A 25,703-nucleotide genomic window follows, 5' to 3' on the forward strand; every position below is an offset into this window, starting at 1 on the left:
GGGAGAAGCAGGCTCCCCGCGGAGCAAGGAGCCCGATGTGGGACTGGATCCCAGGACGCTGGGATCATGACCTGAGCCGAAGGCAGCTGCTTAACCAACTGAGCCACCCAGGCGTCCCAGATCACTACGTTTTTATCTTTAGGGTAAATACCCAGTAATGCAATTGCTGGGTCATAGGGCAGTTCCATTTTCAACATTTTGAGGAACCTCCATGCTGTGTTCCAGAGTGGCTGCACCAGCTTGCATTCCCACCAACAGTGTAGGAGGGTTCCCCTTTCTCCGCATCCTCGCCAGCATCTGTCATTTCCTGACTTGTTGATTTTAGCCATTCTGACTGGTGTGAGGTGATAAGGTTAGAAAGTTTTAATACCAAGACTATATAAAGAATTCATGCAAGTCCTGGGAAAAGCAGCCTAGCAGAAAAATGGGAAAGGATGTGAATAGGCATTTCCTAGAAGTAGGGGTTAATAAACACAAAAGGATGAGCAGTTTCACACATAATTAAGAAATGGGGATCAAAACTCTCCTACACCGTTTCATACTGATCAGGTGAGCAAATACTGGGGTGAGTGTGTAGCTCAGTGGGGCTGTAGTCTTCTGGGAACATGAATTGGTACATCCAGAAGGGTCCTTGGGAGGAAAGTTTGACAGTCTCTGGTTGAGTTGAAGATGCTCCTACCTTACGATAGGACCCAGCATCTCTAACATACCCCCTGCTTGCGTGTGAGCACAGGACGAGTCCAGAGGCTTCCTTGTGGCCGCGCTCAGATCCTTACCCCTTGTAAATAACCTACAAGTGCAGTGGCAGGCTGGCCACTTCCCTTGTGAGCTCGGACTGCAGTGCCGGGCTGCCTGGGTTCCAAAACCGGGCTGCCTGGTTTTGACACTTGGTAGTTACTTGGGGAAGATACTTCACCTCATTGTGCCTCAGCTTAGGATACATTTATTTATTTACTTATGTGTTTATTTGGGGCGGGCAGTGGGAGAGGGAGAGAAAAAATCTTAAGGTGTGGAGTCCTACCTGGGCTCGATCTCATAACCCTGAGCTGATGACCTCAGCTGAAATCAAGAGTTGGATGCTTAACCACCCAGTCACCCCTAAATTACTATTTGCAAAATGCTTAGTTTAGTGCCTGCTGTGTGTTTGTTAAATGAATGCGTATCAGTGTGGATGGCTCACAAATAAATGGGTCAAGTCAAACAAGCCAGTGTGTCAAGAGGTTGTTTGGCTGCTGGGAATGTGCTGGAGCTCTTCTCTTGTGTGCCAGTTCAAAGGTGCAAGTATACATACATTGTGGATTCTATCTGTGCCACTCCACCTGGAGTCTGGGGAGTAAGGGAGAGCACTGGCCCCCACTCAAGTATGGAGGCCTGGAGGCTTCCCGGAGGAGGGTGCACCTTGGCATGCTGACGGCAGAGGACTGAGGTGGATGTGGTGGGCGGCATCCCTTTCTCACTGGTCTGCGATGCCCCTGTGGTTGGGGCTGGGCATCTGCTTCCTTTGGAGGGAGAGGGGGACTGCCGAGGGGCTTCAGGAGCCAAGGGTAGAATGCAGCCAGTTGCTGGTTGCTGGGGTCTGAAGCTGCTCTGGGAGATGTTGGCCGGGCTGGATGTACTCCAAGCCCAGAGCTCAGGGAGCCCCAGGGGAGGTGTGGCCACACTAGCTCTATATCTTCCTGCGTGGGGTCTGCCTTAATCGCCCCCCCACTTCTGCATCCCTTTGTCTCCCTTCCTTCCCCTGTTGTGCTTCCAGTGCCTCCCAGGCAGTATCTGGGTGGGCTTTCCCCTGCATCTCCCCAGCACATAGTGGGCTGTGTCCAAGGCCAGCTGGACTGGGAAACACCTCCCTGTGCTTGTCTTCGAGTGTCAGAACTGGTCTTTTTGGGGCAAGCTCTGGAATGTTGGTTCAGAGTGGAGTATGTATTTTTATTTCTCTCGGGGGTGGTATGTGTCCAGGAGTGGAGTTTCTCTGCTCACCTGGGCTGAGGGCTTGGGAAATACTGGGGTCTTCTTTCCAACAAAGTCTAAGCCCCTTGGAATCTAGGGACTGCCTGTTGGGGACACTGCTACTTGTATACATAGTTCGTCTGGAGGCTAGCAGTTGGGTTGGCTGTGACTCAGGGATGGAGTGAGCCACTGCCCAGGTATCTGGGAGGTAGGCTGCCCTCAGGGCTCTGAGGTAGCAAATATGGGGGAGGGGTACTGCTGGCACCCCATCTTGGGAGTGCAGCTTCCTCTCCTGCTGGGATAGGCGAGTGAGTGAGTGGGTGGGGGTCGGAGAACCTCATGCGAACAAGCACGGGCAGGAACCCTGTGTCTATTAAAAGGCAGAGGCTGGAGTGTTGCCAGAGGCTATAAATAGCTGAGTGTGTGCAGAAGCCAGCATGAGGAGGAGGGAGAAAGGGGGAGGCCCTGGATTTGCAGTTGGCAAGCAGGGCCTGGCCCTGGTATGGGAGGGATATGGAGCCTCTCAGGTTTGCAGGTTCTCCTGGACTCTGAGTGTGAATCTTTTGGAGGTGCTGGGAGCCTTCTTGGGGGCTTGTAATGTGAAGGACTGTCACGGGCAGCAGGGAGGGGTGTGGCTCTTGATGTGACAGCTAATGTGCCAAGCACTGTCATAACCACTCTTAAAACACATCAACTCATTTGGCTTGGGAACAGCCTGAGGAATTAGGTGCTTTTATCATCCCTTTTTCACACATGAGGAAACAGAGGCACAAGATGGATTAACTCACTCAGGAAGTGTTACAGCTAGGACTTGAATGAATTAGCATAAATAGTACATATTAAAGTACTCTCAGCCTGCTCGAGGCTGCCTTACTCGAAGTTGTCTGCAAGGAGGATCTGGTCGGGGTCGGGGGTCCGCTTATATTTTGAGCCCTTGGGTCTTACCTGCAGCTTTGGCCTCGTCAGCCCTGTCCACTCGGGTCCTGTCCATGGTAATGGCCAGAGGAACCTCTGCTTGGTGTGTGGCATGAGGAGAGGAGCTGGGCTGGCCGTGGCCACTGTCAGTGTTGGGACTCCTTGCCTTGCACAGGGGGCTTGTTGCTTATTTTCTGCTTGGAGATGGGAACTCCATTGAGGAACCCTCAGTCTGGGCTGCGGGCTTAGGCCACGCCTCCTGTTGTCCCTTCCCTTCGAAGTTCTGCCCTCGCCAGGTGATGACCATGGCCTTCTGTCTGTCCATTCGTTCTTCCCTCTGTCTACGTGTCATGTGTCTGGAACTGGTTCTAACACTCAAGATAAGTCAGGCTTGTGCCTTTCTCAGCCTTGCAGGCTCATGGGGGGAAGGCTGATATTTCAAAAGGGACTTTCAAGTACACTTATAATGTTTTATTTCTTAATATGAGTATTCACTGTGCTATTTTCTCTTGGAGGTTGTCTTTGGTTACATTATTTTTACACGTTTTGAATGTCTGAAGCAGTCCTTTTAAAAAACAACAGGCCATTGGTCCAGAGTGGTAATTGAGGTGGTAGAGGAAGCAGTAGATAGTTCACCTGGTCTCTGGGGAGAGAAGAGCTGGAATTTAAAGGAGAAAGTGGGGAGCGTCCTGCAGCCAGAGGTAGTAACTTGTGCTAAGTCCAGAAGCAGAGTGTGTTCAGGGGCCTGGCAGTGTGGTATGACAGCAGTGGGGGAAGCAAGATCGAGGAGTGGCCAGCCTCCCTCTCTGCAGCTCTGCCCATCCCTTCAGGTTCTCCCCTCAAGCCTTAGGCCTTGTGCTCCATGAGGGACTTGGCTGGGAGAAGCCAGCATGCATCCATGCATGAGCCCCTTTGTGTAGACCCTGATGCCCTTCATGTGGACCAGGTTAGGTCCCAGCTGCCTGGGTGGTGGGGAGGCCATTCTTTTTCTTCTTACTGGTGTCCTTGCATGCCAGAGCCATGGCTAGACATTGGCATTCTGATAGGATGGCATTTGAGCCGTATGTGCTCCTACCTGGAGCTTTGACATGTGCTGTTTGCCTTTGGCCTCTGGGGGAGCCTCTTGTCCTTGCAGAGAGCTCAGAAGGGGTGGGTTGACTAGAGAATGATCTGCAGTGGGGAGCCCTTCCCTCCTGACAGCCAGTCATTGTCCTTCTCCTGGGGTGTACTGTGCATATCAAGTTCTTCACTCTCGATGGCCACTGTGATAACCTTGGCCGTGGAGTGGAGGATGAGGGAGGCTTTGGGCTGTTATGACTCAGGGCACTGAGCTCTCCCCCAGGGTCAGGATGGGTTCTTCTCTCCTGGTTGCTGGTGGGCTGGCTGACTGTCCATCGGTGGGGGTGACTCTGACCCTTTCTTCCTCCTTCCTGGGGCAGGAATACCAGCTGGGGTGGCATCAGGTCCCTGGCTTGCAGTAGGCCCAGGAAGAGTGGAGAGGTTAGGTGGATGCTTGGTGCTGGTTTCCCCTTGGGTGTCTGTGTGGTTTTTGGCAGTGAAGTTGATCATGGGTGTCTGTAAAGGGACCATAGTAGGGCACTGAGTTCTGGAGAGCTCTTTAGCCCAGGCTTCAGGCAGGGGCCATAATCTTTCCTGGGAACCTCCTTTAGCATCTCCTTCCTCCTTCCCATTACAGGGCTTTGGGGGACTGGGGGCCATTGGGGCAGATGGGAGTGCTGGGCAGGATTGCCTGAGAGGGGTTAGTGAGAAAGATGGATTTGGTGAATGTTTGAGGCCATATTTGGAAAGGAATATATTTGGAAGGAGAATATTTGAAGGGGGCAGTTGGGAGTTGAAGTGTTTGGCCACCTGGATGGCACTCATGTAGGGGGTGGAAGAGGACACAGGAATAGTGGGGAGGGCTCACAGGGGTCTTCAGGGGCCAAGCCCAGCTGGGAGGATTCTGTTAACCGTGTCTAGCCACCAGCCAGCCCTCTTTCTGCTTGGGGCACATACTCCACGTGGCGACTTTGGGAGACTTGCCCTGAGCATGCTGGCCTGCTTCTTAGGACCTTCTCCTTCCCTGCTGAGCACCAGGTGTTGTTGCTGGAGGCAGGAAGGACACTGGACTGGAGGGTCTGAGGTGGGGTGGGGGACACACAAGTCTCCCGGGGTGAGGTGGACAGCAGCAGCAGGAAGCTGCCTCTGGGAGTTTGCCCAGACATGGTCCTTGAGGTCTGCATCAGAGCCACTGGAGGTTCTGGGGGCGGGGGCCTGCAGGTGGAGGGTGGTGGTGTTTAAAACTGTGGTAGAGTCTGCCCCCCTTTCAAATGTCCAATATGGGCAAGGCCCAGGAATAGGTACTTTCAGCAGTCTCCCCTCCCCCCAACACAGTGATCATGCTACGCATGGGGGTTTTGAGTGGGCCCCTCACTTCCCTTCCTGGGCCACTCCTGCTGCTGCAAGGGAGCCATCCCCACCCCCACACAGGAGGCTCAGGCATCTGTGGAGCCCCTTTCTGTGCGTGTGGCCGTCAGTCTGGCTGTTGGACACACTCCCCCACACCCAGTCCCCCTCAGAGTGGCCGGGGACTCAGGACAGGCAGGCACAGGGGTTTGTGGACTGCTCAGCCCTTCTCTCACTTCCCGGGCACAGGTTCCGGGCGCGGGGAGGCCGAGACTCGGGAGTGCATTTATTACAACGCCAACTGGGAGCTGGAGCGCACCAACCAGAGCGGCCTGGAGCGCTGCGAGGGCGAGCAGGACAAGCGGCTGCACTGCTATGCCTCTTGGCGCAACAGCTCCGGCACCATCGAGCTCGTCAAGAAGGGCTGCTGGCTGGACGACTTCAACTGCTACGACAGGTGCCTGGAGCCCGGGGCCCGCCCTCACTGCCCCCCATCCCCTCAGTGCGCTGGAGTCTGTCCTCCCCTCCCGGCACCATCCCTGCCTCAGTCCTACTGGAGTGCCCCACCCAGTCCCCTGGAGTCCACCCTCCACTCCCCTAGCCCTGCAGCCTGGGGCGAGCCTGTCCTCCCCTCCTGGCACACCTCTGCTTTAGTCTTACTGGAGTACCCGCCCCCCAGTCCCACTGGAACCCCCCCTCCCCTCCTAGAGCCCGTGGGGGAGTCTGTCCTCTCTTCTGGTCCCACCCCTGCCTCAGTCCCACTGGCACCTACCCTCCAACCACCCCCAATTCAGTCCTGCTGGAGCCTGCCCTCCCCTTCCATTTGCCCCCCAAGTCCCACTGGAGCCTGCCTGTGGCTATAGGGCCCTCTAGGCCTCAGGATGTGAAAGCGAGCCTGGCATTTAAGGGTAGGGGGAGACGGGCCTCTCCTTACTGCTTGGTCAAGTAGGGATGGTGCCAGGGTCCTAGCTGTCCCGCAGATGTGTGTGCTCTGTCCCAATGCAAAGGAGAGCTCTTTGTGTGGAACCGTGGCTCTCCTGCCTGACATTTGGGTCCCACTTTAGGGGAGGTGGGTTCACACTGTCCCCTGATGGCTCCTCTTGGGCTTCTCTGTCACTGGGGAGGGCTTAGCTGGGCAGGCCCCTGTGAGGCTTGCATCCCTTAGCTGAGGGGTCCATGGGAAACTGTGTGCCTCCAGGCAGGAGTGTGTGGCTACTGAGGAGAACCCCCAGGTGTACTTCTGCTGCTGTGAAGGCAACTTCTGCAACGAGCGCTTCACCCACTTGCCAGAGGCTGGGGGCCCAGAAGGTGAGGGCCATAGGAGGGCAGGCTGGGGCCTCTCCTTGGCCCTGGAGCTCTCCTTTCAGCTCTGGAGTTGGGTGGGGAGTGGCTGTGGGGCTCTCTGGTCTGGCCCCTGAGGTGTGTGGGTGGGCGGGCTGTGTGACACAGGGCTCCGTGTGTCCCCTAGTCACGTACGAGCCACCCCCGACAGCCCCCACCCTGCTCACGGTGCTGGCCTATTCGCTGCTGCCCATTGGGGGCCTCTCCCTCATCGTCCTGCTGGCCTTCTGGATGTACCGGCATCGCAAGCCTCCCTACGGCCATGTGGACATCCACGAGGTGAGACAGGGCTGGTGAAGGGCAGGGGTAGAGGTGGGGTCACCCGGCCAGACCCTCGTAAGCCCTCCCTCTTCCCCAGGACCCTGGACCTCCACCTCCGTCCCCTCTGGTTGGCCTGAAGCCTCTGCAGCTGCTGGAGATCAAGGCTCGGGGGCGCTTTGGCTGCGTCTGGAAGGCGCAGCTCATGAATGACTTTGTGGCTGTCAAGATCTTCCCACTTCAGGTAAGTGAGCAAGGGGCTTCCAGGTCATCCACCTGTGCTATCCAGCTGGAGCTGTCCCATCCCAGGGCCATCAGGCATGTGCAGGTGGGATGAGAGAGAGGCGGGCCCCACTGGCATTTTCTTAAAGGGCTGGGGTTGGGCTTTGCAAAACCTGATCCACTCTGGTTTTCAGGGGTTTGTTTTTGACATTAGGTTCTGCTTAGAGGCCTCGGACACCAGGCTACCCCAGCAGGTGCCCAGAACACTTATCAAAGCCAGGCCTGGCTCTGCATCTCATTTGGTGGGTGCAGTGGGCCCCTCACTTCCCTTCCTGGGCCTTAGTGGCCTTGTTTGTAAAACAGGTAAATCTAGCCCTAAGTGATCTCTGGGATCACCATTGACCTCTGCTCTGGGGCCCAGCTCAGTCCTGGTCATCTGCCTGCCTCCCTTATGGAGCTGAGGCTGGTCTGGGGTGGGGGGATTGCAGATGGCTGGGGTGGTGGTCCTGCTGCAGGGTGGCATGGCAGCAGCGGGGCTTAGCCGCATCCCTGCCTTAGGACAAGCAGTCATGGCAGAGTGAACGGGAGATCTTCAGCACACCTGGCATGAAGCATGAGAACCTGCTGCAGTTCATTGCCGCTGAGAAGCGAGGCTCCAGCCTGGAGGTGGAGCTCTGGCTCATCACGGCCTTCCATGACAAGGTGAGTCAGGTTGTGGACATCCTGTGACAGGCTGTGGGCTCCTGAGACGAGGTGGCCTTCCACCCAAGGCGACCCTTCCTCAGTGTGGACATGAGTGCCTACAAGAACTCCTCTAACTCTGGGATAAATTTTTAGGAATAAGTGCAGTGACTTCGTGATTAACACCCTCTGACCCCCAGAGGGTCCCAACCCTATTAGCTTCACATACCTTCCATGTCGATCACAGTCTCCCAGGAGGGGAGCCTGCCTCTGTCCATTGAGACAGTCCTCCTGGGGCCCGGCTGGGTCCTGTTCTGTTCCCAGAGCCTGTGCCCAAGTTCTGTGCTGTCTCCTGTAGGGCTCCCTCACGGATTACCTCAAGGGGAACATCATCACATGGAATGAACTGTGTCACGTGGCAGAGACCATGTCAAGAGGCCTCTCGTACCTTCATGAGGACGTGCCCTGGTGCCGTGGAGAGGGCCACAAGCCGTCTATTGCCCACAGGTACCTGGCTTAGCAGTTGCCCTCCTTGTGCTTGGTGTGGAGCTGCAGAGGGTTGGAGGGTGAGAACAGGGCCTGGGGTGGAGGCAGGGGGCTTTTCCATTTCATAAAGATGCTTAACTGCTCTGTGTTGGGGGGCCATCTGGCCCTTTCCTCTGCCTTCGGCCCTTTCCTCGAAAGCTGGTTTTCTCATGCCCTCTGGTGGCCACATGAGGAAGTGCTGACTCCCATTACTTCAGTTGGAGGGTTGGTTCAGCAGTTCTCCAACTTTTTGGTTAGGATCTGTTTACATTCCTTTTTTTTTTTTTTCCTGAGAGAGAGAGAGAGAGTTCACACCTGTGCTTGGTGGTGGGGGGAAGGGCGTAGGGGGAGAGATTGAGAGAGAGAATCTGAAGTAGGTTCCATGCCCAGCGTGGTCACATGTCATCACCCTGAGATCATGACCTGAGCGGAAGTCAAGTCATATGCTTAACCCACTGAGCCACCCAGGGGCCCCAGGATCTCTTTACAGTCTTAAAGAAAGCTTCTGTGTACATGGGTCATGTCTATGGATATTTGCTATGTCAGAGTACTCACGTTCTGTTAACTCAGAGTGATGATAATCCCATGTATATAGCCGCTGGAACACTCTTTTCCTGAGAATGAATCTACAAAGACAAAGAATGGATTATGAATGAAAAGAATTCTGGTCTTGCAGTTCCCCTGAAACAGTGTCAGGGACTCTTTGGGGTCCTGGGGCTACCCCTTGAGGACCGCCGTAGTGACTGTTCATCACAGTTCTCACTCAGTGCTGGCACTCCTCTGAACGCTCAGAAACACAAGGCCAGGTTCGTCTTAGTATCTCACAGACACTCGTTGTCTGTGAGATGAGGGTGTTTCTCAGCTCCATCGTACAGAGCAAGGACGGTAGTGCAGAGAAGCTGAGAGGTTGGCCATCAGACTTGGTGTAGGGTAGCTCTGTGCCTATGAGGGAGGGAAAAGAATCTTGAGTTCCAGGACTCAAAGCTCAGGAGCCCCTCATGGTAATAATATCAATGACATTTAAGGCTTACAGTGTGAAATTGTGATTTTTGTAGGTCAAAAGTAGTTGAATGTTGACTCTTCCATATGGTTTGACCTAATGGTAGTGCTCAGTAAGTGAGCTGGGTGGTCCTGAGCATGTACACTTACTGCTCCCTGAGCTTCATTCCTTACAACAAGACTGACACAGGCACTGGGGAGACCAAGGAGCGCACGCACCCCTGTTAACATAAGGTGGAGCTGAACGCGCACTGCCAGTGCCCAGCTCTACCCTGACGCGAGCCCCTCGGGCTTGTGCAGAAACCCGGGCAGGTTCATTCTTTGTGTCACTCCCATCCCAGCTTGTGGACATTTTTCCCCAGAAGCCTTCATCCAGGCCAGTAGGCCTGACCTTGGCCCCTCCGAGAACACAGATGCTAGCCTTTGATACTATGGGGACTGGAATGGGGTCTGCCCAGCCATTGTGCTCAGTGTTGCTTTGACAGCTGTGGCAGAAATGTATTGAGCGATTCTGACATTGAGGGGGGTGAGGGGTGGAAGGGTGTCCCAAAGCAGCCCACCTGTGCAGACTCATAGAACCCCACCCTGGTGTAGGCCCTGCTCCCAGATAGGGTGCGATGGCCTGGTCTGAGTCTCTGGGGGCTGGAAGGCACAGGCTCCAGTATCTCAGGGTCAAGGTGGGAAGCCAGGAGCAGGAAGCATAGTATTCCTCTTCATCTCAGTCCACTTGTCTCCTCAGGGACTTCAAAAGCAAGAATGTATTGCTCAAGAGTGACCTCACAGCCGTGCTGGCTGACTTTGGTCTGGCTGTTCGGTTTGAGCCAGGAAAACCTCCAGGGGACACTCATGGGCAGGTAATGAGCCTCAGGGGTGCAGGAGGGGGGCTGGCACAGGGGTGGACACTGCCCTTCTGGGGCCCAACTGGGAAGACACAGGGGCAAGGGTTGCTGTGAGCTCAGAGCTGTCCGGGAACTCCAAAAGCAACACTCGTCTTCCCTGTGGGGCAGGCCAGCCCTGGAGGGTAGCACAGCCCTGAAGGTCAGTCAGTCAGACCCAGCTTTCCCAGTGGGGTCGGTACTCATCCTTGCAGCCTCAGTCTCTCTTTTCCTTTTCAGCAGAATTGTAAAGCAATATAATATAGAAGGAACTCGACTAAGAATCCAAACCAGAAACCTAGAAAACATACCTAAAAGTTAAGCCTGAAGAAATCCTCTTAGAACAATTGTTGTCAATATTTTTAAGTATTTTTCAGCCCCTCTGTTTTTGATCTTAGTCTCAGGAAAATGCACACCAAGTGGGTAGCCCCTTGCAGTGCTCGTGTTTCGAGGAAGTAGGTAGCAGTTCCGTGTGAGAGTCCTGTCGTGTTGAGTGTGTGGTGTTTTTCAGTTCTCCTTGGGGTGTTGTACGTGTACCGTGACCTCTCGTGAGCTCCCCACGAGTGTGGTGAGGCAAGGGCTGTCGTCCCCAGCGGTGTCCTCTGAGTGCTGTCGTCCTAGCCCCGTCTAGTGGGCTTGGGCGGGGCTCTCATGTGCTGTGGTTATGATGGGCCCCCTGCCCTGTCCTTGTGTAGGTGGGCACGCGGCGGTACATGGCCCCTGAGGTGCTGGAGGGAGCCATCAACTTCCAGAGAGATGCCTTCCTGCGTATTGACATGTACGCCATGGGGCTGGTGCTGTGGGAGCTTGTGTCCCGCTGCAAGGCTGCGGATGGTGAGTGAGGCGGCAGCCCCGAGTTTCCGGGCTGTGGGCTCAGGGGCCACGAGCTCTTGGGATGACCCTGCTGGGCTCTCTGTTCCCCCCCCAGGCCCTGTGGATGAGTACATGCTGCCCTTCGAGGAAGAGATCGGCCAGCACCCGTCCCTGGAGGAGCTGCAAGAGGTTGTCGTGCACAAGAAGATGCGGCCTGCCATTAAGGATCACTGGTTGAAGCACCCGGTGAGCGGCCTGGGTGGCAGGGGACCGTGTAGGGCAGGTGAGAGGGAGGCCCATCTAGGTGGGACGGAGGACGAGGATGCCTCAGGCAGCAGGACTGTTTCCTCTTCTCCTGTGGGTCAGAGGCCACTTAGTGCATTGTCTCCCTTCCATCAGGAGTGTGTCTGGGGAGGTTCTGGCTCGGCAGGGAGGTGGCTCTGCAGTTGGGCCTGGAGTGATGGGGCCTGTCGGTCTGTTCCTTCAGGGCCCATGTGGCCTCTCTGTAGACCATTTGTGGATGAGAGCCCACTGGCCCTGGGCCTGACACGTCTGGGTTTGAGTCCTGGATCTTCCCATCGATAGCTGTGTGGCTTCTGGCAGATTGCTGTATTTCTCTGAGCCTTTGTCTCCTCAGGGTAGTAATACATTTAACTGGTAATTATAAATTACTTGGCAGGACAGCTATCACATAAATGCTTAGTATGGGTTACCTCTTATGAAATATTATCTGTACTCTGCCTTCCTTTTCTTTCTGGGCAAAGGACCAAGCCACGTGGCATCTTGTCCTCTCCAGTGTGGGGATATTATACAAAAGACCTCTGCATGTAAACTGTTTACCAGTTGCCTTCAGCTCCATTGAGGCTCTCCCTGCCGTACACCTCCCGGTTCTTTCAGATACAGGACAGCCTTGGGGCCACTGGAGGCTGGCAGTCTCCCATACATGCCATCAGGGGCCAAGTTCAGTTGCAGTGCTGCTCTCTGGAATCTGGGGTTGCTGGTGGAGAAAACTGAGACACGGGGACATACAGGCTGGGCCAGAGTCTGTCCCTTCTGCCTCAGACTTCTCAGTCTTCCAGGGCAGAACTGGCGGCCAGGCCAGTTCCCTGATGAGGAGCGCAAGGTGCAGAGAGATCTTGGTGTGGTCTGGTGCTGAGTAGGCCAGAGATGCCTTGGATATGGGCATTGGCCATTCCTGGCTCCACTGTGTGTGTGCCAGTGGAGGTTGTCAGGCCATGTGCCCCAGATTCTTGGGAGGGGCCCTGGGGGTTGTGGGGAGTGGGATGGGTGGGGTGAAGCACTCCTGTGGTCGCCACTGTAACTGAAGCTGTGCACAGTGGGCCCCTGCATGATCTGAGATTCACGTAAGATGTTCGAATGTCACTGCCCCAAGGCAAGCAGCTGAGTCTGCCCCCGGAGTGGCCTGTATTACCTGCCCTGTCCCCTTCCTGTGCTGAGGCTGTGGAGGGAGGCCAGCAGGCTCAGGATGGTAACTGCTGGGAGGGAAGGTATCCTGATTCCTGCAAGGTCCCCTAGGCCTCTGCTAGCTGACGGGCTGCTGGGGTTGGGACCAGTGGGCTCTGCCTGATCCTCAGGTACATCCTCAAGTTCACCTGTCCCCCATGCTTGTCTGCTGAGGGCCACTGACCATGCTGTCTTTTCCCGTTTCCCTCTCTGCACCAATGTGCAGGGCCTGGCCCAGCTCTGCGTGACCATCGAGGAGTGCTGGGACCACGACGCAGAGGCTCGCCTGTCTGCGGGCTGCGTGGAGGAGCGGGTGTCCCTGATCCGGAGGTCGGTTAATGGCACTACCTCGGACTGTCTTGTCTCCCTGGTGACCTCCGTCACCAATGTGGACCTGCCCCCTAAGGAGTCGAGCATCTAATAAGCCCAGGACACGAGTGGATCTGAAGAGGAAAGGAAAAAAAGTTGTGTTTTGTTTTGGAAATCCCGTAACACCAACAAACACATGAAATGCAGCTGCTATTTTACCTTGACTTTTTATTATTATTATAATTATTATAATTATTATTATTAATATTATTTTTTGGATTGGATCAGTTTTTACCAGCACACTGCTCTACTGTATCGCAAACAGCGGACGCGTCAGCAGGCGTTGAGGTGCTGAGCTGTGAATGCGGAACCAGCGCCATGCTGAAGAGCCTCAGCCACCTCCTGTCCCTTGGGGTTCATTTTTCCCGCTTTCTCTTTGTTTGTTGTCTAAGAATCTGTGACACAAAGAAACCCATCTCCTGTCTTAGGAAACTCAATGCTGCAAACTCTACCTAGAGAAACCTTTGAAGACTGTTACTTTAAGAACACACCTTCCTCAGAGGAGGAATTTCCCCCTGCCCTCGCCCCCCCACCCTCGCCCTTATTGTTTTTCTCCCTTTCTAGACAGTGAGTTTAAGAAACAGCAGATGTGTCTTTCACGGATTAACGGGTGTTGTCCTGACCGAGGAAAAACGGGGATGACAACGAGGATGGTTTGGACCAGAGTTGGAAGGAGAGGACAGAGCTGAGGATGGGGTTTGGAACAGAGCTACACTGGACTCGGGCACGTTCGGAGCAACATCCTTTGTTAGGAGGCTACTTCTCAGGTAACCAAGAATCGAGGGGAAGGACCGTGTGGAGGCCGAGCATTAATGCGAGAAGGGGTTTGGAGAAAGTCTGAAGGCAGGTGTGGCTCTGACTATCTTTTGGCCCTGACCAGTTTTTTCCCGCTGACTTGGGCTTGGGCATTGGACAGAATGTTTTCTCTGCCCTCATTTTAAGGTTAGGCAAGGGTAGAAATCATCATGTTTTAGTGACTGTGTTTTTCATAAGACAATGCTGTAAATATCTGTAACGGAGGAAAGAGTTCAAACACTTTGCTTCCTCCTGGCACAGGTCAGGGAAATGCCCACCGGGCGCCCTACACAGCCAGAGCAAGAGGGCTCCCTGGGCGGGGCCGCTGCGGCCTGCCTGGGAGATCAGAGCATCCTGCGGCGCTGGCTCTGCCTTGTGTGGTGACACTGCTGTCCCTTCACGTGTCTCGTGCACACGGCTTTCTCCAGACCCCTCAAAGAGGTGCATATTCTAAAAACTGTTTCTCTTTTATGCCATAACCTTGCTCTAGTCAGTGAATGTTCTTATGCTGCTGTTTCAACATTTGAATTTTTTTAATTTATGAAACATGCAAATTTTTTTAAAAACGAAACACACATCCACATATACACACATGCTTTGCGATGTGGCTTCCGAGGTTTAAATTTTGAAAAGTAAAAGAATTAAAACTTCACGACCACAGACCACCTCAAACCAGAAATACCTCAGAATTTTCTACTTGTGTAAGTTTTATTATATATTTTATTAGTTGTGTTGTCTTGTAGTAAGTATATTTTAATGTAAGTTGGCTTTTATGACAAAGTTTAAAAGAAATAGAGAAAAAGAAAAAAAGTGTGAATCTTCTAGGGAGTGCTACCATTTTTGTTTGATAACGCCCCCTTGTAAATAATTGTCATCAACTGTAGATTGGCTGTCTGGGCCATCTGGGCATTCATCACTCTTGTTTGTGAAGGTGTTTCCCTCTGGTTTCTTGAGACTTTTATTTAAAAACTGGATCTCTTTCATTTTGAGGGTAGGTGAGTTGGTGAGCAATGGGGAGAGGTTGACCTGGGTGAGCAGGGGAGAGGGGTCCCTCCTCTTGACTTGAATGGAGGTTCAGATCTTTCCCTCAGCGTGTTTGGTCGGTGTTCAGAATGACAGGTAACCCCACTTGAACTCGGTTAGACTGTGGCCCTTAGGTGTGCTTGAGGTGATTTTCTTTGAGCAGCAGCAGTCGTGGAGGAGGCCAGTAGTGTCTCTGTGAGTCCACACCGTGACTTGGGACAGTCTGTGATAGAGTGGTGTGTCCGGAGTGGCGAGTGCCCTGGAGTCACAGTCTGAGCGCACACACTCCCCACTTGGCATGCCATGTGCGTCGGGCCTGCCACTTGGCTGTGTCCCTTTTTCTCTGTGTTTGGGCACAGGGTGCTGTGTTTTTGCTTCATGGGTCAAGCTCTGAGCTGGTTAGGGTGGTTACAGGGACAGGTTTGTTTGTGTGTGTGTGTGTGTGTGTGTGTTGTTTGTTTGTTTCGTAAGCTGTGTTGTCTTCTTTTTTTTTAAACTATTTTGTGCTGTGGTATTTTTCTTCCCTCGGAATAATTTTTAACAGCAAAACAGGCCTTACAGCAGTTGCTTTTCTTTTCCACTTATTTCTTTAAGAAGCTTTAAAATATTTATTGAAAAGTGCCATATCTAATTTCTTTAGCTTTCACCTCAGGCAGTGCATCTCTACTTCTCTGGTCTCTGCTTTTTACCCTCAGCGACAAATAAACCACTAACAGATGTAGCTGATTCACCATAGGAATGACCAGATCCCTCATCCTACCCAGTGTGGAACACTAAACCCCTGCCTCTCCATTTGGTTTTAGATTTCCTCTGGGTTATTTTTCTTTTGGCTTGATTGTTGTAACAATTTTGGCTTGACGTGTTTGGCCTGGCTGTGGAGGGTTGAGCTGTGGCCTTGGTGTGGGCCTTGCTGGTCAGCTATCAGTACCAACAGGGCAGGCCTTCCCGTTGGCCTACATGCCTTTTATCTGGGTGAGCTCCCTCTTTGCCAACCCTGTGCTCAGCTGCCGTGGTGGCTTTGGGGCCTGGGCACCAGAATGTCTGGAGGTGGTTCCTGTGTGGTGTGGCTGGGGAAAGGGGAGTCTGGGAGCACGAGTTCTTTGGGCTTCAGGCTGCCTTTCCCTTATGCTGTGGTGTAAAGTGCACCCATCAGGCAGTATCCTTGACTGCTGTTGATGGCAGAAAAAGGTGGGTAATCTTTTTCTAGGGCATGCCCCTGGGAGCCTGGGTCGGTCTTTTCCCTCAGATAAAGTGTCTCTGTGCTGTCATGTATTCTTTGGGGAGTGAACCATTTAGAGCACTGGTTTAGGCTTTTTTGGGTTATAGGGCCTCTGTCTGTGCTCTTTTCCACAAAAATTTCATGTATTGTCTGCTTTTGGAGAGCTCAGAGAACTACTCCTCACCCCCACTCCCACCCCCACAAGCTCTTGTGGAAGACTTGTAGGAATCTGACACATCATTTTGCCTGCCTGTGGGGGATGCTGCCCCACCTAGGGTGAGAGGGTAGTCAAGTCAGGAAAGGGAAGTGGCCGAGGATCCTTGTTCCTTTCTTTCTGGTGTTCTTCCATCCACACAGGCATCTGGCTGTGGGCTGGGCTTTGGGAGAGAATGTGTTCTGTTTGAAAACGTCCATGATCACTGGAAAGACATCCCAAGCCAGAGAAAGACAGAAATGAGCAACAGAAGGAGGAAATGAGTGGTACAGAGGCCACTGTGTCACACTGTCCTGTAAGGAACTCTTGATGGGCCAGCGGAGGCCCTGGACATGGTCCTTAGGGACTTGCATCAGCCAGGTTTTCTCCTGGGATTGTTGGTCCCTCCCAGGAGTCCTTTGAGTGAGTTACTCAGGGTGAGGGCTGTAGGTGGAGTGTTCTTAGGAGGAAGGGAGACCTGGCTGTGAAGGGAAGTGGTTGAGTATCATTGGCTCATCGTTGGCCTTCACTGTTGAACATGGCCCAGCTTGTCCTTCATTGTTCAACATGGCTCTCTAGGTGTAGGTGCCCAGGGGGATCAGGGCTGCCTGGGGTGGGGTTCCCCATGTGTGCCAGCTGCTCCTGATTCAGAATTCCTCCTCTCTGGACTTGGGCATATGTGCAGAACAAGAGAGATCGTGTTTAGCTTTGAACATCTTCAAGTGGCTTGAGCCCCCCACTCACTTGTTCTCAGCCCAGTTCAGAATTTCTCCTCCAGGCCACCGAGCTAGTTCTTCATTGACCCTAGGGGCCAGGCCAGTCTTCTTGTCATGGCTTGTCATGTCATGCTTTAGAAAGCAAAGCAGGTGACCCAGCACCTTTCTGGTCTGTCACCTTTCTCTCTGGTTGCCACCTTCTTGCTTCCTGCTACCCTGACACTCTGCACTGAGTGCTTGAACTGTGTGTGTGGTGTTGCTTTGGTGGCAACCCCAGCACCTATGTGTGTGTGGCTCAGAAAGCTTGTCATATGGCACCGATGCTCTAAGCCATGAGGGTAGGGAGGCGGCTATTCCATCTGGAGTGGGAGGACTGGGTGGCCCTCTTGCAAGTGGAATTTTGCCCTTTTTTAGGGTGCCATGTAAAGTTCCCAGCACATACCGGTAATACGAGGGTTTGATGGTTTTTAGCAATATGGTAAGCAAATGTGTGTCATTGTTTGGAATTGGTACTAGAAGTCGAACAGCCAAGTGTCATTCCTCAGAACTTGGCTCACTAGATGGGTATCTGAATTAGAGAGCATTTTTTTGTAGCTAACTCAGATTGATTGTCAGTCCCAGCTATTTCAGTAGCCTGTTGGGTTTATCTTTGGCGATATGGCCAGGCCTGGTTCATATTTCAGGGGCTCGCTAGACCACAGCTTTCTAAGAAGTGCAGTGAGTTGGCTCATCTGCTCTCCCTACCTCCCATCTAGGGTGAGCAGCCACAAGGGAAAGAGGACAAGGTAGTTATTTCTCCTCATTTGGGTGCCATGAATTCTTTAGTTAATGGGTGTTTATAAAAGCTGAACTAATAAATTAATCAGTAGCTTCTAGGTGTTCACATTAATGTTTTAGGTAAAGAAACAGGCCCAGTAATTCAGTTGATGAACTGTTTATCTTCTCAGTCTAGATTTCATGAATTCAGGGTTATATGCATAGTTATTTAAGTAAGATTCCTGGTAGTTGATTTGTAACCAGCAGTCCACCTATGAATGTATGCCAAACCTTTAGAAGGCTTGGACAAGTTTTTTAAAGTAATGATTTAGTTTTGTAGCAAAAAGAAATTGAAGTTTAAAATGCCCCCCCTTGGAAATTAATTCAGTTGACTCAGCTACATTTTAAGAACAGTGGGTCCAAGAGACCCATAAACTCATCAAATAAAAGTCCAAATTATCTAGAGGGATATTTTGAATATTTCTATTTTATACTCATTTGGGGTCCATTGTAAACTTTGGTTTGGACAAGATTTTGAATTTAAATGATTTATGACTGTTTAAGTTTTACCAAGCTTTTAAATTTTTGTGACTTTATCTTCCGGGTGTGAAAGAAGCTGGACTTTTTGATTGTGGTACTCCACGTATCCCTGTAGTGCCAAAACCAGTGATCCTTTATTTGCTCCTATGGCAGCTTGTAGAGATCATACAAGTGGTTTTTCCTCATGAATTAAAATGCGTAGTCTCTAAATGCCAGTGTGTGGTGATGGGCCCTGTGCTGCCGTTCCTATCTGGGAGGATCTTTGGACTGTCCGGGGCCTATGCAATTCTGAGAGCCACTGCACACCCACCACAGGACTCCAGAGAAGTATACCCTCGGGCATACGCGTGTATGCAATGGATTATTCAAACATGGGCTCTCTGGGCATCTGTGGGAAAGTGTTACATTTATTTGCAAAGTTTACATTTTTGAGCTCACAGTTATGAAAAGTATGACCCATTATTAGCTAATGCTTTTTAGGCAGATGAGGATGGGTTTTATTTTTATTTTTATTTTTTTGTTTTGTTTTAACAAATGGATATGTTCTGTCTTGAGTCCTGGGAATTTCTGCTGTTGATTGGGCATGGGATCATTGTCTGTTTTTCCCAATCACGTTTGCATTGGAATGTTGTTAGGTAGCATTGTAAATAAAAGAATAGGTTCTATAATAGAGATATGACACTTGAAATTTTACTTTAAAAAAATCTATAGCTCTACATATATATTTAGTTTTATCACCTGACAGATTCTTCTGCACAGTGTGGAGATTGTTTTATACCACAGATTATTTTTATAAAGTCTAGTGAGTTTGAATGAGAATGATTTTGTAATCAGAGTAAGGAGCTTTACCTTTCAGGATCAGTGTACACTGGAGTGTGAGTGGTGTGGAGCTTTTACCTAGTGCTCATATGGATTCTCGTGATACACTGGCAGATTGCAGGCCCTTATGGGTCTCCTTTGGCCAGAACTCCACTTGCGGCTGGGTGGGACAGTGATGCTCCAGCTCCGCTCCCTGCAGATTGGGAGGCAAGGGGCTGCGGAGCGGCAGGAAGAGCCTGTGGTGTGTTTTACATTTGTGCTTCCTCCTGAGATTTCTTCTGAACAAAGGATTCTGAGGTTAGAAATGAGTTTGTGAGTTCCTGCCATAGGATGTAGTTGTGTGAGGGTGTTTTGAGAAACAGAAACTATGCGGGAGTGTGGATTGGGGCGGGTTGGGATGAGTAAGATTCAGGCTATATAAACATTTGAACTGAGAGATTGGTGATTTGAGGAATCCACAAAACTGAATTATCTAGGACCAAATTTTCCAGTTTTCAGGACAGAATTTCTGGTTGATGTATTATTCAGAAAAGGAGGGGGTGTGTGGACACAGTGATCAGGTGAAATGGCGAGCTGTCAGGCACTTTGTGTCTGCTCTGGTCAGGGCCTCTTGAACGTGAGAGTGCTTGGGGGCAGCTCCCTGCTTTCAGGTAGCGAGTCACAACTGGGAGCCCTTTGAGAAAACTCAGAGCCCCATACCAGAGAGCATCTTCCAGCCATCACATAGCCCTTCCTGCTCTTCCTGCAAAGGTCAGCATGGCCGCCAGGGGATGGGAGGCGGTCTTCATGTTAGCCTTTTTATTTTGGGGTAGAGAGTGGATGGTTATTTGGGTGAGCCTTTTGGGTGGGGATACAGGGAAGGTGAATAATGAAGCTCATTCTCTGTATCGTCATTGTCAGTCCTGAGGCCCAGCTGAAGACCTGTCCCCTGACCCAGGCTGCTGCACCCAGAAGTACACTGGTTGGGATGGTTTTGTCAGGAGAATCCCTGATGTGTCGTTTTAAGCCAGATGTGCTTTTTATTCAGTCTGGTTCATAGTGAAGTTTTACACTTTACCCCTTTTATACTTTGAGTAAATTTAGTTTCAGCAGGTCTAGTAGCAGTCCAGGATCTAACCCGTGTAAGTCTAGTGAGTTTCCCTGCTCCCTGTGTAAGAACGTTTCTCTGCTCTCCAGCCACGTGTCTTGGAATGTAATTCTGTTGTGCCTTTGTTTTTGTCACCTGCCTCCCCTCAAAAGCAACTGCTGTAAGCTTTTTTTCTACTGGTCTTTTCTACTGGTCTTTTAGCCCGAAACCCCACCTTTTTCCTTTCTCCCAGCTGTAATTTCTGGATGCAGTTCTGTGCTCCAGGTATTTGAAGAACCAGTTACCTCAGACCTCATGTTGAACCGTGTCACCATCTGGGTCCTCTCGATACTGCAGGCTTGTAACATACACACGTAGGAACCCTGCCGAGTATGGGCACGCACTTGTTTTAAAGTTAAACTCTTCCCAAGGACTGAAAAAGGGGCTTCTGGCAAGCTCTTCATTGCACTGTGGTGGGATGGGTCTAGAGTGTCATCTGAACGGTGCTTCCTGGGCTCCTCTTTGAATTCTGCCATTTTCAGTATTCACGTGTCTGAATAGGTAAAGTGATTCAATTGGCTGGTCTTGCACACAAATTAGTTCCAAAGACGAGCTCTTTGTAATACATTTCCAGTCATTAAAACTCAAATGTAGAACATTCCTTTAAATGGCAGGATTAAAAAAACCCACCATTCACCACTGTGCATTTTGGGAAGATGTCTGTAGCATATGTCGCTGTGAAATTAGGCCTTGTGGGATATGGCTATTTGTCATTTTGATGTATTTTAAATAAATATATATATATATTTTTAAAGAGCCTTTTTTACCAATTCAAAAAGTTTAATTAACCAGCAGTCACCACATCTGAATTTTTGTCTCTGGGGCATAGATGGCAGACCAAGATTGAAAGTGGTAACTCAGCCGTATGAGCATAGGCTGCCTGCCTGGGCTGTCCTGCTGACTATGGGATGCTAAGGTCAGTGTGTTCCCAGTGGGTTCTGGTCAGCCCTTAAAGTGTTTGATCTCTGCCCTGATCAGTGGACTGTTGACTGCAGTCCCTACAAGTGCTTTAGCCCAAGTGGGGTTTTCTCAGAGCACTGCCACAAGCTAAGTGTATGTTTAGCCAAATAATTTCTCCATTAAGGGAAAAATGCGCTCATTCAAATGTTACCAGCAACGACAGAGATGAGAGTAGGAAATATTAGGCAACACTGGGGTTTTGATTTGGAAAGTGTCCAAGTCACTGTCAAAGGCTGTCTGAGAGCCAGTGATCATATAGAGATTCTTAGGAGACCTCATCTGGAAGTATTAAGACCTCCTGTGAGTTGGAGGGATTGTTAAAATGCCAGCAGCTCCCCCCCCCCCCACTTTTTTCTAGAATTCTGTAAAAATGCAAAGAAAATTGAGTGGTACTTACGAACTGAGGGTGAGGGTTACCGCAGAATAGAAGCATACTTGTAGATTTCAGTTCCATGCCACAAATCCACACAATGCCATTTTTCAACTGTACAAAAGAAAGAATCTGCTTATGAATTTGACATGATCTTAATGGTAGCGTCAAAAGGCCGAATTTTTCACCTGTTAATATTTTCCCACATTTGTCCTTAAATCTGAGTAACTTTACAGTACTGTAAATTTAACTTACACATTGAGTTTGATGTCAATTCTTGTGAAGAGCTTCTCCATGTAACAGACACACAGTTAAAGAACACAGCAGAATACAAAATTTGCAGGACCAATTTTGGAACCAACAGAAAATGTCACCTCTCATTTGCCATCTTTATGTATCAGTTTTACCAGCTACTTCTAAATTTGTACATTACGTTTAAGGAAAAGAAGGAAACCCCTAAGGCTTGTCTAACTTAGTGGAGAATGTGTGTGTCGGGTTTGGGATGGATAGTGAAGTCTTACTGAGCTGTGTTATCTAACTTGTATATAACAATTGTAATTAAAAGTTTGGATTCACCTGTTTCATGCGGTTTAAAGCAATGAGTAATTACAAACTCTGGAAATGTGACTAGTATTATGACTTAAGGCTGTAGAAGTGAGGAAGCTCTTCAAGTGCTAAAAATAAAGACTTCTGGTTTTTGGCTCAAATTCAGTAAGTACTGTTTGTATACCAGGATATGTGAGATGTAAATGTAATAGGTCGCTTTTCACCCTTGTAGCTATAAAATAAAAATTTTGTAGAACAGAAATAGCTTGTACTACTGAATTAACAAAAGTTATACTAAAGTATCATGTTAAAAATACACACACACACACACACACGCACACACACACAGAGTTGCTGTTACCCTGTCTGGATTTGAAGTGTACTGATTTATCTCACACACACACACACACACACACACACACTTATATATATTATATACATGCACACATCTAAAATGGCCTAAAGCAGACATCCATGTAATTACAGTTGCAAAATGAAGACATTTTGGAAAGAACATTGTATCATAGTTCATTCATTTGCAGTGGATCTTTGTTCCTTTTTACTGTGGTAATTTTAGAAATGAGTGTCAAGTTTGAAATTAGATCTGCTAAGTTGGGGTTTTGCTGCCTGAACTCTGCACTGGGTCCTCAAAGAAACCGATGTGAATGTAGTTTTTTTTCCCCCTGTGTGAAGAAGCAGCCACACCCCAACAGAATAGGAGGAAAAATCTAGAGCTATTTCAAGTTTTATCTTTTTGTATATGAAAATAAAATAATAATAAAACTACCCTGTGTCTCTCTTAATCACATGGTGGGGGATTGAAGTTTCTTTTCATGGGAATTAGAAATCAATACAGTGGTGCTCTCTCACTTACAGGGCTGAACTCTCAAACACCCCTGTGAGTTCCTGCTTTGTACACATGAGTTGTTAGTGGTTGAGTGCCTAGTCCACCATGGTTCTGTGGTACTGGAGCTCAGCACAGGCCTTTATTTCTTCCCTTCAGAAGCTCAGGACCTAGTTGGAAATATGGGGTTTCTCCTAAATGGACTGTCCTGGAACTTGGGGTAAGTTCCTGCAGGGTGGGGGTATATTTTCCAAATCTCCAAGATTTTTGCACCTCCCTCCCCGACCCCCAGTCCTATACTTTGCAGACAACCCTGAGTAATATTTTTTTTTAAAGATTTTATTTATTTATTTGACACAGAGACAGAGATCACAAGTAGGCAGACAGACAGGCAGTGGGGGTGGGGGAAACAGGCTCCCTGCTGAGCAGAGAGCTACGAAGGGCATGATCCCAGGACCCTGAGATCATGACCTGAACCGAAGGCAGAGGCTTAACCCCCTTGAGCCACCCAGGCGCCCCCTGAGTAGTATTTTTGTAAGTGGAGTAGAGAATCCTGGAAAATAAGTTTTATTCAGGACTACTGCAGAATACAGGCTCTGTCATTTCTAAGCATGGCTGAGTATCAGGGTCATCCATAAAAAAATAATAGTTTATGGGGCACCACCCCAGATCTGAATCAACAAAGCCCCGTCTCATGTTTAGGAATTCTTGACTTAACCTCACTAGGTGAAAACATGGTTCCCTGTTAATGAAATAATGAGTCTCTACTGCCTAACAAAACCAGAAAGCCCCAGATGTCACTGCTTCCTGCAGTAACAGATTTTTTTGGCCTGTGACTTTTATCTGCCAAGTGGAGAAATACCAGCTTTGGATCCTTCTGGTACGGTTAATGCCTTTTTCTTCATGCTTTAATATGAAAATTAAACCTGTTTGGAACTCTTAGAGAACGATTTTTGACTAAGGGACCCTTTATTTAGGAACCAGTGGTCACAGCTTATGGCCCATTTTGCTCTCTCAGATTTAGACTGTTCACCTTTTGTTAGTGAGTGCCCCAATGATAAGTGCAGAGAAGGAAAGGAAGGCTAACATTAAAAGAGGATCTCAGAACTAGAAATGCTGGAAGGTTGGACCAGAGAAGTCATTATGGTCACACTTTTCCCTCAGCAAAGGAATTGGTTCATCAAAGAAAGAAACTGATTTTAGAAAAACAGGCTTGCTCAAGTGAGCAAGTAGAAGAGGGTTCAGGGGCCATTAAGTCTGCCCTCCCATCCCTGCCCTTAAATCTCACGTGCCCCTGTGGAACACTATGGACGCCTACCCCCGCCAATTACAGTTTAGAAACTACTGGTTCAATTCCTTCACTGGGGAGGGAGGTACCCTGCCCTAAGTCAGGCAGCCCTTGCAGTTCTTGACATCTTGGGGCCAAGTGTGGGGTTTACTGTTGTGTCCAAGTATGGGTCTGGATGAGGAAAAGTCACCTACCACTTATCACATTCTGGTGTTTAACACAGCACACGGCATTTAGGAGGGCCTTGAGAAATAAATCTAAAGTGATGAATGTATTAGTAAATTCTGTAAATTGAAACTTACAGATGTACCAGTGTTGTCTGGTTGTATTTATAGGGACTCTTGGTTGCAAATGACAGAAACCATTAAACAAAAAGGGGGTTTTACTGGAAAGATCCTGGGGCAACCAAACTTTGAGTAAAGGCAAGCTGTGGAGGGGCTTCAGGAGCCTTGGCAGCTGGGATCACAACATTGCAGCAATAGCCCTTCACTTAAGTCTCAGCTTCCTCCACTGTTGCTCTGTGCAAGATGCGTCTGGTCCTTTGTCCACTTAGCAGGAAACAAAGCTACAGATAGTGCTGAGTTTTCTATGTCACAGCTTTGCCACCTAGAGAGACTTCCAGATCCACAGTCCCTGGAAAGATTCCAGTTGACCTAGTTCCACCAGTTAGGGTCAGAGGTACAGGGGATTATACAGAATGATTTTATAATAGGTATTCCTGGGTAGGGGTGTGGACCCATGAAGCAATCAAAACAACACTGACACTTCCGGCTGTTAGAAAACCCTCTTGTTAAAAGCCCACCTGGGTGCTGCAAAAGGAACAAAATCCATTGGGTGGGAGTGCCTAAAACATACCTTTACTCTGTCAGCAGGCATTCAGCAGTCCGAAATTTATATTCCATCAAGATAAAATACGACGAAGGAAAAATCGCTAACACTACAGAGCACTTAATGACATGGCGCCAGATCCTTCCCTAAATGCTTTACGTTGTAACCTTTAATCCTCACAAGAAACCTATGGTCTAATCATCTTCATCATAGTAACATTATTTATATAAATGTATAAATAATATTTATTGTATACTTTTCATATATGATACCGTTACCATTATTCTCAATTTAAAAAAAGAGGAGAAAGAAGCCCTGAAAAGTGAAGTAACACACCCAAAGAGGAAAGTGGGTGAGCGGCCATCTAAACCTCTGCACTCTGATTGAGGGTCCTAAGCCACCATGGAGTATTGTCTTGTCAAGACACTCCTAAGGAGGTACAAAGCAATTAGAAGTTAGGACTTCTAGACTGCGACTTCAAAGCCAGGTGTCATGAAGACGTCTAATATGGCATACGTTTTGGGCTCAGACCTGAGTTGGAATGGCGGCTCTGAGGTCTTACTCTAACCATGTGCAAATGGCTTATTCACCTATCAAGAGGCACTAAAGGTACACACAACTGCGCCCTCAAGACGTTATGCCTCTCACCCACCACCGGATCAAGGGGACCAGGGATGGAGCGACCGTGGGCCGGTCGCTGCGGGGAAAGTGCGGGGGAGGGTGCAGGGGAGGGTGCGGGGGAAGGCTGTTAGAGATTCACCTGTGCCTCCAGATTTGTCACCAGGGGGCTCCCGAGGCCCTCAGCGGGGTGGGTGTGCGCCTGCGCTCTGCACATCCTGTGGCTCCACAGAGGCTTGGTGCCAGG

General features: G+C 49.9%; 1 protein-coding gene and 1 long non-coding RNA gene across 6 annotated transcripts in view; one reads left to right on the forward strand and one right to left on the reverse strand.

The window, feature by feature from the left end:
- The window catches only part of ACVR2B (activin A receptor type 2B), a 41,680-nt gene extending 19,016 nt beyond the window's left edge, over positions 1-22,664 (forward strand). For 2 of the 5 annotated variants that reach the window (XM_004759351.3, XM_045089148.1), the window contains exons 2-11: positions 5,518-5,725; positions 6,467-6,576; positions 6,737-6,888; positions 6,968-7,111; positions 7,648-7,791; positions 8,129-8,277; positions 10,034-10,148; positions 10,865-11,003; positions 11,098-11,228; positions 12,673-22,664. In XM_004759351.3, coding sequence (XP_004759408.1) covers positions 5,518-5,725; positions 6,467-6,576; positions 6,737-6,888; positions 6,968-7,111; positions 7,648-7,791; positions 8,129-8,277; positions 10,034-10,148; positions 10,865-11,003; positions 11,098-11,228; positions 12,673-12,867 — 1,487 coding nt within the window. In that variant the 3' untranslated portion in view covers positions 12,868-22,664. Of the gene's footprint in view, positions 1-5,517; positions 5,726-6,466; positions 6,577-6,736; positions 6,889-6,967; positions 7,112-7,647; positions 7,792-8,128; positions 8,278-10,033; positions 10,149-10,864; positions 11,004-11,097; positions 11,229-12,672 lie in introns of those variants that run through there. The other 3 variants (XM_045089150.1, XM_045089149.1, XM_004759352.3) reach the window with 3 other exon arrangements.
- Positions 287-25,687, reverse strand: LOC106006553. Its single transcript, XR_001180657.2, has 5 exons — positions 25,599-25,687; positions 21,360-21,446; positions 8,851-8,921; positions 8,000-8,584; positions 287-4,437 (listed from the first exon to the last, which is right to left on the reverse strand). It is a non-coding gene; the product is annotated as an uncharacterized LOC106006553 (long non-coding RNA).
- Positions 25,688-25,703: the final 16 nt, after the last annotated feature.

Source organism: Mustela putorius, unplaced genomic scaffold, assembly GCF_011764305.1.
Source record: "Mustela putorius furo isolate JIRA1106 unplaced genomic scaffold, ASM1176430v1.1 tig00003834_pilon_pilon_pilon, whole genome shotgun sequence".
Taxonomy (NCBI): Eukaryota; Metazoa; Chordata; class Mammalia; order Carnivora; family Mustelidae; genus Mustela; species Mustela putorius.